The sequence below is a fragment of the Protopterus annectens genome, chromosome 6.part0, assembly GCF_019279795.1.
Source record: "Protopterus annectens isolate FY-2018-M chromosome 6.part0, PAN1.0, whole genome shotgun sequence".
Lineage (NCBI taxonomy): Eukaryota > Metazoa > Chordata > Ceratodontiformes > Protopteridae > Protopterus > Protopterus annectens.
The window spans coordinates 1,913,025,758-1,913,039,287 of record NC_056737.1 but is presented as its reverse complement, the minus strand read 5'-3'; the positions used below and the strand labels follow the sequence as shown (position 1 = coordinate 1,913,039,287).

Sequence of the window (13,530 nt, the reverse complement as noted above, 5' to 3'; positions counted from 1 at the left end):
GATGTTTGAAAGATAGGATTAGGGAACATTTAAATGACATCAAGAAGAATGATGCTCATAATGCACTGTATAACATGTTTTAGAGAATGACACTAGTTATACTTTTAAGTTTTTAGTTTTTGAATTACTTACACTTAGCAATAGAAAAGGTGATCTAAGGGATAAAACTGAATGTAAAGAGATGAAGTGAATTTTAGAATTGCATGCAGATGGTAGGAAGGGACTTAATGGAACTGTCCCTTTAAGACCAATACTTAGATCATGTGACCTGGTGAGGTAACTGTGTTTAAAATATGGTTTATTTGTAACAGTTTTTAGATCTGATGAAGTCCCTGTTTAGAAAGTTTAGCTTTACTTTTACGGTTTTATTTTCCTTCTTTGAATAAAATCTATGATTTTGTACAGAAACTGCCATGGTTGACTTGTTGGATTTACTTCTGTTTTATCTTTTCATATTTAACCAGTCTTAATCCGAGTCTACAACGTTTTTCTCTACATTTTATGGAGTAAACTGCCAATAAATTATTTTTTCTATCCTTTCAGCACACCTTCATAGGTCCTCATTGTAATGTAAGCATTCTTATATGTGACCCAGGAAAATAATTTCTGTAACACAACAAAAATATAAACTAAATAAAAAGAAGTACCTCAAAAGTGAAAGGGGTCCGTGGTGGTGGTGCTGTGGTAGTGTTGTCGCTTCACAGTATGATGTTGTCCTGTTCAATTCTCAGCTAGAGCATCTTCTGTGTGGAGATATGCGTGAATGGGTGTACCTTCATTGAAGAATGTGCATCAGGGCTGGCAACTCGGCATGTAAAAATCTACTGCAAATCATTAGCAGACCTGAGTTCCGCTGTGATGACCCCTAACTGGGAAAAGTCGAAAGACACAACACAACAACCTCAAAAGTGAAAGGGGGAATTGCCAGATCTGTCACATGCATCAGCATTTTTGTTTGTTTAATAATAATGCATTACTCATTTAAATGTACTTAACAGAATTGATTCAACTATTGCAAAACTTATTTCTAGAGAAAAGATGTTACGATATCAGGGAACAAGACAAAGAAGAGACAATTTCACTAGTTAGGAGAATTATGTCCTCGATACATTTAGGACATGGAAATGTTTTGTAAAAGAGGGCCCAAAATAGGCACAGCAAGCTAAGGTGTGAAATCAAGTTGTGGATGACATAAATTATATAGGGGAAGGAACCATACCTTGTCACAGTTCAGCAAAAGAGCTAATGATATGGTATCTCATACAAAGAGTAAAGCTAGGGAGAATGTAATTGCTTTTTGTTTTATGGGCAGTGATCCTTCCACTGTCTAGAGTTTAATACCTGTTGAGCAGTATCTGCTCTCTTTATGAAGGGGTGACTGAAAAGCAGACTGAACAGGAACATCAACAAAAGATAGAGGAAGGGAATGCAATGCAATACAAAACTGAAGGTGCATGGGTGGAACTCAGTCTAGACAAGACAGTTTTCATGGCTGAAAATGGGAAAGATCAGAAGAAGCTGAAAACTGAGGGAGAAAGGAAAATGGTAGAACAGGTTAAGAGATTAACAGTTTCAAGTATCTGGGAGGAGTGGTAGATGTGAAAGGAAGTCTGAATAAGGATGTCAAAACTAGAATCTGAGGGGCTGCAACCAACTGGCATGGTGTCAGGCATAGTGTGTGACAAAAGAATGCCAAAGAAGCTGAAAAGGAAGGTGTACAAAATAGTGGTACAACCAGTAGCTCTCTATGGTATAGAAACCTGGGTAGTGAAGGCAGAGCACTTACGAAAGTTAGAGGTGATAGTGATGAAGTGCCTATGATGGTTGGTAGGATGCCTACTGTGGGACAGGTGAAGGAATGATAATAGTTCCGATTGCTGAGAAGGTCAAAGAGAGCAGATGACAGTAGTTCAGGCACATGTGCAGGAAATCTGAAGATAACTTAAAGAAGATTTGGAAGAGACAGGAAGAAGGCAAGTGGAAATGAGGACATCCAGCAAAGAAATGGATGGATTGTGTGAGAGACAGCATGCAAGCAGTCAAGGCATGACTGTCAAAGACGTTAGGAGAGTGGTGCTTTATCGAGAGAGGTGGTGAGAATTGATGCAATAGCTGGATCCCATGGGAAACAGAGGACTGATGATGATGATGATTATGACACAAGGAGGAGGACATTGGGTTCATTTGAGGTGATATGGACACCAATATTTTGGATATCTTCAACATCCACACAGAGATGGTGTAGAAGATCAGGCTTTTCCTTGCAGTGGCAGTTCAAGGCATGTGTACCTTGGTATGGTAAATGTGTACGAATAACTAAGAAATGTTTCCTCATCAGCTATTCCATCAATATCAGCTGTATAACCACCATAGCATACAAGTGTGAATATCATAAATATAATGTAAATCAGATATTGACACATGTTCTTTACAACAGCAGCAGCACCAGAAACAATTACATGTGTGGTGCACTGCAATAGGCTGATGCTGACAGCAGAATAGCTGATGATGATGAGTCATTACTCTCACACTCATGGCATAGCCTCAGGACAGGAGCATACAGTCAAAAAGTGTACTGGCATGGCCTTCTACCCCCAAGCAGGTTGATAATTCTGTAGTCACTGCGACAGGCTCACACACTGCGTATAATGAGAAAATGACATTACCTGAAAGGGGGAAACACCACGTAGCTCAGTATCTCTCCTATGCAAAAGCTGAACCTGTGGAGGAAGACACAGCTATATCAGACATTCCATTACCCACTGTTATGGGGTACCAGGTGAAGACACATTTCATAGTTAATTCCATCGGCATGGTCATTCAGTAGCAGATGTGCTGTGACTTAGTTCAAGCCTAGGCTATTGACTCTCTGTGTCAGATAGAGATGGTTAGAATGCTACAGGGTATATGTGAAGAAATTCACCAGTATATTGGAATGGCAGAGGCCAGAGATAATTTCACAATGGTAGTGTGGTTCCACACATGGCATCCATGTCATTTTCTATAGGCCCACTAGTAAGAACTTACTAGACATACACACTAGAGGCACTGCTGGATGTGGACAAGGGAGTGTCCATATCTTTGGTGGATAAAAAGGAGTTTATTTATTTATTTACCAGGAAAGTCTGACTTGGAACAAAGCCAATTTTCAGTGGAGACCCAGGGAGAAATGCTCCAGATGCATGTCTTTGAAACATGGGAGGAAACTGGAGTACCTGGAGGAAACCCACATGAACACAGGGAGAGCATGCAAACTCTGCACAGAAGGCACCCCAACCGAGAATCAAACTGGAGAACCTCTTGCTGTGAGGTGACAACACTACTGCTGCACCACTGCGCCATCCGGAGTTTACTCTAAGTGTCTTAGCAAAGTGCTGTAGACATTCATGTGGATTCCTCCAAAAAGAAGGCAGACTTCCATATCACAGGTTAGTACATCTGAGTCAATGCCTAGGTCTCACAGCACTGTTCAGTCAATGTCAAGAGGTTTCCCTGGATCCAGTCGATCCTGCCAACAGGGCAATTCAATATTAAGCTCACATACCAGCACTTGCTCGCAATTTCATGATCTATCACTAACACTATCATTAGGGAACATTGTGTATGGCACATTCTAAATATAACACGATTTCAGTCACTGTAATGCATACCTTACTTACCAGGAAAAGAATTTTCAAAGTGGCATACAGGTCACAACACATCACATCCATTGGAAATGCCAAACACCAAACTTACTTTCATGCCTCTGGAAAAAAGGGGGGTGTAACTAAAAAGACAGAGAGCTGCCATACCAATAAAACAATTCAAAATGAAAAAACACCTGACATTTTCATTAGCAGCTAAACGCAGCTTCAGTAACATGGCAGTTCAGTAGCACTACAGCATTGCATTTCACATGCTATTCTATAGTGCCCCCACTTGTATAAGTAATACTTGTGTCAATGACCACCACACACTATACAAATGATGACCATATAAACAAATCATTTGTGCATGATATGTGGAGAAATGTTTCACGTACAGAGTAAGATTACCATGAACCTTCAGAATAGCCCACAGGTAACAGTGCTCGCACCAAACATTATCTTTGTAACTTTTCAGTGTCATGTCATGAATGTCATTTCCCATAGTAGTGGACTAGATGCCACCACTTTACTTGCACTGCTGTTCACCATGTACAAGCCTGCTGGAGGAGTTGCTGTGCTGCAACCATCAGTGGTTGGACAGAAAATAGATGGTGCCGCACTGTCACTATCAGTTACTGGTAGTTGCTCATCAGATTGATTCATGATCATGTTATACATAATCCAGCAGGCTGAAAACTTTCTGCATGTAGTAGAAGGCTCGTATTGAAGACCCCCATGACATATTCAAGCAACAGAAATGGGCTTTGAGCAGGTGAAACACTCACTCACTCAATGACTACTCATGTCTGGGACAGGGAGATGTTAAAGTGCTCCTCAGCAGCTTCCTGAGGGTTACAGACTGGTGTCATTAGTAAAGGTAAAGCGTGGGTAGCCTGAGTCACCTGGAAACACAACAGAGAGGGGATGCATAGGTATTAGTCACCACTACCTATCTCAATATAAAGACGGAGAAATTCCTATGGCTAGTAACATTATAGTAGTCTGCACTTACTAGCTAGGTGACCATGAAGAATTCTACCATGCAAAAGGTGGTGTTTATAATTACAAGTGTCATATGTGGAAATCTAGTGATGCTGGGCCAATACATTGGTGATGGACCCCTATGCATCACACAGTTTCAGACAGTTGATGGAGTGGTAACCCTTTCTGTTATAATACCTCTCATTTCATGTTCCAGATGTGGCCCTTTTAGCCATATCAGTGCAATCTATTACATCAAGCAGCTCAGGAAAATGTGCCATTCTGTAAAAGGCACACATGGTACTGGCTCAGTCCAGTGGTGACTGGTAAACGGATATGCTCATCCACATGGTCCAAGTTTATGTTGAGGAACTGCTGTAGTAACCTTGAGGTAGAAGCTTGTGAGAAGTGTGTCCCCAGTCTGTCACTAAAAGGTCCCTGTGGCAAGTGTAGGGAGGGGTGTACATACCTTGATATCCACAAATATTAGGAAGGTCACACATTCCCCCAGTTCTTATAATCTCTGTCTACTCACAAGCTAACAAGTAATTCTTGTTCAGCAAAGTTCAAGTGGGTTATTCTCTGCCTATATCTTCTTTTCCGAGGCTGATGAACACCATTCAGTTCACCAGGTTTTGGTACAACAGAGACAAGCCACTCAAAGTGCAAAACAGAAAGGCTTGCAGTAAAACTGAGCACCTTTGCTAATTGCAAATTGACTAGAAAAGGCACTGATTTGTTTTATAACACAGGTGTGTACACCACAGTTGCATACCAAAAAGTAATGCTGAATCACAAAAGGCAGGAAGAAAGCCTAATCTTTTGCAATTTTTTTTTTTTACATTATTATCTAGTCATTTTCCTACAAACTTTTAAATAAGCTTCTAACTATACAGCTGATGTATCTGTATCACACTTCAGCTGTGTGTGTGTGACCAACACAAATATCTGCTGCACACTTGTGCAGTGACTAGGACTACAACACCCAGTCTCATGGTGTAGCAAAAAAAAACTGTGGGTGGAAATAATAGCTCATTATACTCAATTCCAGCCTCAGAGTTAGCAGTAGTCAAAATGAAGAGTCTATGTCCATGAAAGTAGACTGGAGTAGAAATTTCTGCTAAAGGACAGTCTGATAATTCTCTATAAACAGCTGACAATATCTTTGGGTTTATAAGAGGTTTACATGATCAGGAAGCATTACATGCTGTCCACTGGTAATAGCAAATGGTTAGCTTGCTTCGGAGCTTAGAAAACAATTTATGTATTTGTATGTGTCAGAATTTTGAAAACTCACTGAAGTCATCCAGAAAGCTATTAAGCCACTACTTGTTGGGATAAGTCAGTTTTCCATGAAAGAGAAAGTGTGCTTACAAAGTGTCAGATGTTGAAAGTGTGTTTTGAAGTCCCTCAGAAGCCTTATAAAAGAAATACCTACCAATCTGAAGTCTCTGTCATTTTCACTCACTGATTGTGCTGTCAATGTGCTAGAAGATCCATCAGAATTTTTTGAGCAAAGCTTTTAATAATTGACAAAGTTATGGCCCTATATCCCTTTTAATGATGGTAGCCTGTTAATCTTGACAGTTCCTACTGTTAAGATATAAATTACAGCAGAACATATTTATCAACTCATATTCCACGGTGGTGCAGCAGTTAGCATTGTCGCCTCACCGCAAGAGGTTCTCTGGTTCGATCCTTGGCTGGGGTGCCTTCTGTGTGGAGTCTGCATGTCCTCCCTGTGGTCGCGTGGGTTTCTGCTGGATGCTCCGGTTTCCTCCCACATCCCAAAGACATGCTGTAGGTGGATTGGACACTCTAAATTGGCCCTAGGCATGAGTGCGTGCGTGTGTGTGCCTTCTGTGGAAGGTTGGGTGCCGGGCTGGCAACTCGACACCATAAAACTCCACTGCCAATCATGAGCGGACAAATGATCTGCTGTGGCGACCCCTAACCGGGAAAAGCCGAAAGAAGAAGAAGAAGAAGATTACTTTGGTATTTATCAGCTGTCATACGCAGGGAAAAAGGTTTGCTATAATTCTAGAACAAATGTTTAGATCTGACATATATATGTCTTTCTTTGAGGCACCAAATAAATATAATATGTCACAGCATTTTCTCATCCCATAGAGCAGAAACTGGTTGATTTTGACAATTCACCAAATACTACAGAGAACCTTTCAAGTTAAGATGGACTTTCTTTACTTAATGATTTTAACACTGGTTCAGAGCTAAGAGTGTATTCCAGAGTACCTCAGTTAAAACAATAGTTTCATAGGTCCAATTTTTAAGCTTACAACCTACTGGGCTTCAAGGGGTTTAACTTCTTTAAAACCATGTTAATAATTAATGCTTTCCACATATGTATCATGACTGTTTTTAATGGGAGCTAAACACTGGCTTGTTCTTAACTGGAAGGTATAATATGCTCCATATTTATAAATAGCTGTTTATATTGTTATTTATCACATGTTAATATTTATGTGCAATCAGAATATTAATAAATTTGTCTTTTCTTTAGGAATGTTAACAATCACAGACTTTATAAATTTCCTCTATCAATACTACAAGTCACCCATGGTAAGAGATGTACTTTTATTTCTAAGATTTCTCTAGGATACAGAATTACAAGCATATGTAAGATTTAAATCCATGCTGATATCTCAAAATGAAGTTAGTGTGTAGGGGTGCACGTATCTCAGTTTATTTAATTGTTAATAAGTGCAACTTCTGTTGATTTATTTGGTAAGGCCAGCAAAGACAATGTCCTTTTAAGCGGTGACCCAGGAACACTGCTTAAATGACATGCTAGGTCACACAGTTTGTAATAGGAAAGTGATGGAATGAAACCCAGGACTACATGATTAAGCTCATTATAGTTTGTGTCTTAATCCTTTACACTAAATTCTCTTGACATACATAACACATATACAAGGGCAGGATCTTCAAAAGTGGAAGAGAAAGAAGACAAAATAAGTGCACCAGTGTCTTATTTATTGAAGCTGAAATGTCTACTTCTTCAGCAGTATGAAATGTGATTGTATTGTAACTACTTTTAACTGTTTTATACGTTTCATTGTAATTTTTAAACAAAAAGTGAGTAATCTTGTAAACACATATTACCAGTCCTACACTGAGTTATACAAATTTAGAAATTTTGAAACAGATTTGTAGTTAAGTCATTTTGTAACACTTTGAATTGTTTGTAAATAGGTGATAAAGCACATTTCATGCACAGGAAGACTTCACAATGTGCAAAATCTGAAGGTAATGCTACTCAATGCTAGAAGTCTAAACCTCAAAATGCACTCTCTCGAGGCACTCCTAAAAGTGGAGAACATTGATATCTGTGCAGTAACTGAGACCTGGTTCAAGGCTCCAGAGAGCACCCCTGCAATACCAGGCTACAACTCTTACCACACTTTTCGGCCTCCAAACCAGGACCGAAACACTAAAGGTGGAAGAGTGTCAATATTCACCAAGGATATTCACACCACCAGGCTAGTTGCCCAACACAATACATCTGAAATTCTCCAGGTGCAACTAACGCTAGGTAAGACTGCAATCCAAATTGCAGCTTGCTACAGATCCCCCACCATACCCCAAGATTCTCACTACACCTTTCTAAACATACTGGAAAATATTAAGATAGAACCAAACACCCTAATACTGGGTGATTTTAACTACCCTGACATTAACTGGGAAAACTACTCATGTACCAACACCTTTGCCCAACGGTTCTTGGAATTCATAAATTATAACGCCCTGGATCAACTAATCCATAGTCCCACCAGGGGCTCCAGTATCCTAGACCTGGTCATTACCAACATGGGAAATCGATGCTCCACACCTATGGTCACCCCCTTGTTAGTCAGGTCTGACCATAAGCTAATCACCCTTAACATCCCACCCCCACCCCCCAGTAAAGAAACTTCCATAAAAAACTTCTCCAAAGCCAACTTCATGCTACTCAAGTCAGAAGTGACAAACTTCATGACACCCATGCAGACGGGAACTGAAAGTTCAACTGCTGAATCCTACACTAAGGCACTATACAAGCACATCCACTCATGCATGAATCGTGCCATCCCAAATAGAACCAAGATGCTCTCATCCAAAAAAAGGAAGCCAATCTGCTGGTCCCCTGCCATAAACAAACTTTACAACAAAAGGAAGAAACTGTTGCAGAAAAGAGGAAAATCCCAGGATGCAAAAAACTCCCTTACCAGCCTCCATAAGAAGCTGAGATCCCTCATAAAATCCTCCAAAGCTAGTTACGAAAATAAAATTGCCAAAGATTCCAAAGACAACCACAAGGCATTCTATAACTATGTCAAGAATCTAAATGGCAATGCTCAGATCTGCTCTGAGCTAAAACAGAATGGCATTAAATATACTGATCCCAAGGATATTGCCAATATCCTGGCCGATCGATTCAGTGCCAACTTCACCCCCATCTCACCCCCTAAATGGCCCATCTCAATACTGGAAGATTGCCAAATTCCAGTAATCATGGCCACACAGGTAAAAAACGCACTCTCCAAAGCTAAGAATACAGCATCCATGGGACCAGATGACATCCCAGGCTGTGTACTACATGAACTACAATATAAACTGGCACCTCACCTAAGTGTCATGTTTAATCATAGCCTCACCTCAGGTTTCGTGCCCACTGAGTGGTGCAGAGCTACAGTTATCCCACTCCACAAGGGGGGATCCACCTTGGATCCCAGAAACTACCGTCCTATCAGTCTGACAAGCCTTATCTGCAAGGCCATGGAGCGTATTATCATGAAACTTATAAACAAAGACATTGGCAACCTTCAAACACTGGACCCCACCCAGTTTGGGTTTGTGAAAGGCCGATCTTGTCTCCTGAACCTGATTGACTTCTTCAAATCAGTCTCCAAAGCCATGGACAAGGGCAAGGTGGTCCACACAGCCTATCTAGACTTTGCCAAGGCCTTTGACACCATCCCCCACTCTGGAATCATAGATAAGCTGGGCATTAATCCCTACGTCACCCAATGGGTTGCTAACTGGCATACTGATAGAACCCACACTGTAAAAGTAGCCGACTTCAAATCCAGCTCCAGACAAGTGACAAGTGGAGTACCTCAGGGTTCAGTCCTGGGACTGCTCTTGTTTGGCATCTACTTCTCTGAAGTACAGGTCAACACTAAGGGACTCTGGCTAACAAAGTTCGCAGATGACTGCAAACTGGGAGCCATTATTAAATCCCCAAATGATGTGGATACTCTACAAAAGGGCCTTACAGAAACAGATGCTTGGTGCCCGAGCCATGGGCTCAAGCTCAATGCCAAGAAATGTATAGTTATCCCCTTTGGAAAAAACATGTATCCATGAATTACCATATAGGTGGCAGTACACTAAACACCGAAAGTATGATGAGATTTAGGGACACAGGTGAACAGTGGTCTCACCTTCAATAACCACATCGCCACAACAGTCAGGAAATCCTTCTATGTGGCACACCTCATCACTAAGGGCTTTTCATCCAGAAAAAAGGAGGTCATTGTCCCGCTGTACTCATCCCTCATTAGACCCATTATAGAATACAATGCCCCGTTTGGTATGTACCTCTCAGGACATCTGCAACAACTGGACAGGCTGCAGAAATACCTCACTAAAAGAATCACAGGTCTAAAGCAGATGCCTTATGCTGTCTGCCTTAAAAAATTCCAGCTATATGCTGTTGCATATCGTCTACTCAGAGGCGATCTCTGCTTAACATACAAGGCCATGTCAAACCGAGAGCTGCTGGACATGCTACACTTAAAGAAATCCCAATCCCTCAGAGCCACATGCTCCAGGGATCTAAACCTTGTCATCACAATAAACAAAACATGCTGGAGGGATAGGTTCCTGACCCGGAGCCTCCCCAGACTTTTTAATAGATTGCCCATACATGTCAAGCAAAGTGCCTCTTTGGCCCTCTTCAAAAGGAACCTTGACGATTGGATGGGAGAAAGGAAATTCAACTCAGGGATCATGTCAGTCACCCTGCTAGACAAGGGTCCAGGGAAGTAAATAGTGTGGGAAGAAATAGCCAGGGAATTGTTATGGCTAGGCTTGTATAGGCCCTAGGGCTGATAGCCTAGTACCAACCTATGAACCTATGGTATCTCATGAATGCAAGTGTTATAAAAGGAAAGCTTTTGCACATTATTATAAACACATACTAGAGTATAAATTCTATCAAATGATTCCAAGTCTATAAACCAAACTTCTTACTGCAACCACACAAATGGTGTCTATCAAACATTTATTGTGTGTGTGTGTGTGTGTGTGTGTGTGTGTGTGTGTGTGTGTGTGTGTGTGTGTGTGTGTGTGTGTGTGTGTGCGTGTGTGCGCCCCCATGTGGGGGGCTGCGTCTCCCACCCCCCCACTACTAATATATACCAACTCTCAGATTGCACTACAGTGGGGGAAAAGGGAAAATTTCTTTATCCCTAGTGTACCACAATCTCCAACAACAACCTTGGTGAACTGTAGTTTTGCGAAAGTGCATTTCCTGAGAAATGCACTTTCGCGAAACTGGACTCGCGAAACTTAGTTTTGCTGAAGTGTAAATTCGATGGATCAAAGTAGACCCATAGATAATATATATATATATATATATATATATATATATATATATATATATATATATATATATATATATATATATGCTTTTGGTTGAATAAGCAGATGGTCAACAGGTATGTGAGATCACACAATTCTCAGGGTTGGAGAATATTACCTTTCCCTTATTTTGTGTGATCTCAGAGTTAGTATATATAATTTGTAGTTGGTGTGGGGGATGAAAGAAGTTTGCCTAATGTAAAAAAAAAAATGATATTTTTTAATATATTATTTTTTTGTTTTTAAGTCGAGCTTGTTTCTCAAAACATGTGTAGTAGGTTGTCAGCACTCACATTGTCGAAGTGTTGCATAACTCTCAACTGTTGAGATTTTAGCAGAATGCTCAGATTTTTGCCTTATATTTTTGGTCTGTTCATAAAATTTGTGGCTTTTTGGCAAATGACTGAAGTCATTAAATAATGACACACGTTTGAGCTTCTGACTCCATATTCTTCAATAATGTATGTTAACACAAATCTTTTTATTCTAGCAGCTTTCTAAGGTTACAAGTGCCATATTTTAAATCTGTCTCTATTTTTGAACCTTTTTATCCCCATTATTTTAAGCTTTGGCCAGATGTCTTGCACTAAGAGGTTGAGAGGAATGATGTGTTGTGCTTTGTATTCTGAATGGCAAGATTCATTTTTGTCAGCCAAAGAATAACCATAAATGTATGTATACATATATATATATATATATATATATATATATATATATATATATGTATATATATATATATATATATATATATATATGGATCTAGAATGTTTGATTGAAAGATCAAACGTCCGAATCCATAACTACCGAACACACTTTAATGAAAGCACTTTCATCGCAAAAGCGCTTTCATTAAAGCATGATAATAAAAAAAAAAAAAAAACTACATTAATGTTTCTGCAGGGCCTTCCACACCCCCCCCCCCACTTTAATATTCTCTCTCCGAGACGGCACTACAGTGGTGAAAAGGGAATTTTCCCTTATCCACACTGTAGTACGGCCTCAGCAACAGGCATACTTACACGAAAGTGCTTCTTTGGTGAAAAGCACTTTCGCGTAAGTATGCTTGCCTTTAATGGATTCGGACATTTGATCTTTCGATCAAACTTCCTAGATCCATATATATATATATATATATATATATATATATATATATATATATATATACGGGTCTACTTTCATAGACCGAACGCATTTAATCCGACACACATGTTCCCGACCCCAAACAACCGAAAACACACAACACCAACAACTCAACATACCGAACACCATAACACCGACACAAAAAACGCCAAGTACACATTGCACACAACAACATATCCACTAACCTTAACCTAAACCCTAACCCTAACGTCCGACACTACCGCACACTTACCCAACCCGCACCCTAACCCTAACTCACTTAAAACACCCCTAAACCCCAACACCGCCACTATCGCACACTCACCCTACCTGCACCCTAACCCTAACTCACTTAACCCACCCTAAAACATTCAGCCCGTCACTATCGCACACTCACTCCACCCGCATTCTAACCCTGACACACTTAACACTACCCTACACTGCTCTACGTCACTTCCACACACTTACCTCACCGGAACCCTTAGTCCGACAGCACCGCACACTCACCTTTCCCACACCCTATCCTAATATCCCTCACTATCGTACACTTACCTGTCCGCTCCCCAATACTACATCTTTCACTTTCGCACACTTACCGTGTCGCTCACACTCTGCCGTTGTCGGTCTCTCAGCCGTCGGATTTCAAGGCTGTAACCTACCTGTTCGGTCGTTCCGTCTCGGTCTTCCGGGTGTCGGTGACGTGGCGCTTCGGTCTATGAAAGTAGACCCATATATACACACACATATATATATATATATATATATATATATATATATATATATATATACATATATTTGTATATATATATATATATCTATATAAAATGCAGCCAAACCCACCAGTACATAAAATAATGAAGATTTATGAAACAGAAAAAAATACTGATGCAGTCTCTCCTTCCTTATGCAGGTGAAATAATATAAACTATATAAATAGGTTCATAGATAGCTAATAGATATGTAGTCAAGAAGACCAATAATGGGCCTTGCCAAAATTGCCATAGCTAATAGATATGTAGTCAAGAAGACCAATAATGGGCCTTACCAAAATTGCCAACTGCCAGAAAAAACTGTCCAGTTGACTAACTTGCTCAACGTCACACAGTAGTCAAAATGAAAGTTGAGGGGAATCAAACCTTGTACTACAGGAAGTAGCTTG

General features: G+C 40.3%; 1 protein-coding gene across 2 annotated transcripts in view; it reads left to right on the top strand.

The window, feature by feature from the left end:
- PRKAG3 (protein kinase AMP-activated non-catalytic subunit gamma 3) overlaps nt 1-13,530 on the top strand; it is a 1,357,042-nt gene that overhangs the window by 629,984 nt on the left and 713,528 nt on the right. For both annotated transcript variants that reach the window (XM_044075227.1, XM_044075226.1), the window contains exon 9: nt 7,129-7,187. In XM_044075227.1, the coding sequence (XP_043931162.1) occupies nt 7,129-7,187 (59 nt within the window). The remainder of the gene's footprint in view (nt 1-7,128; nt 7,188-13,530) is intronic.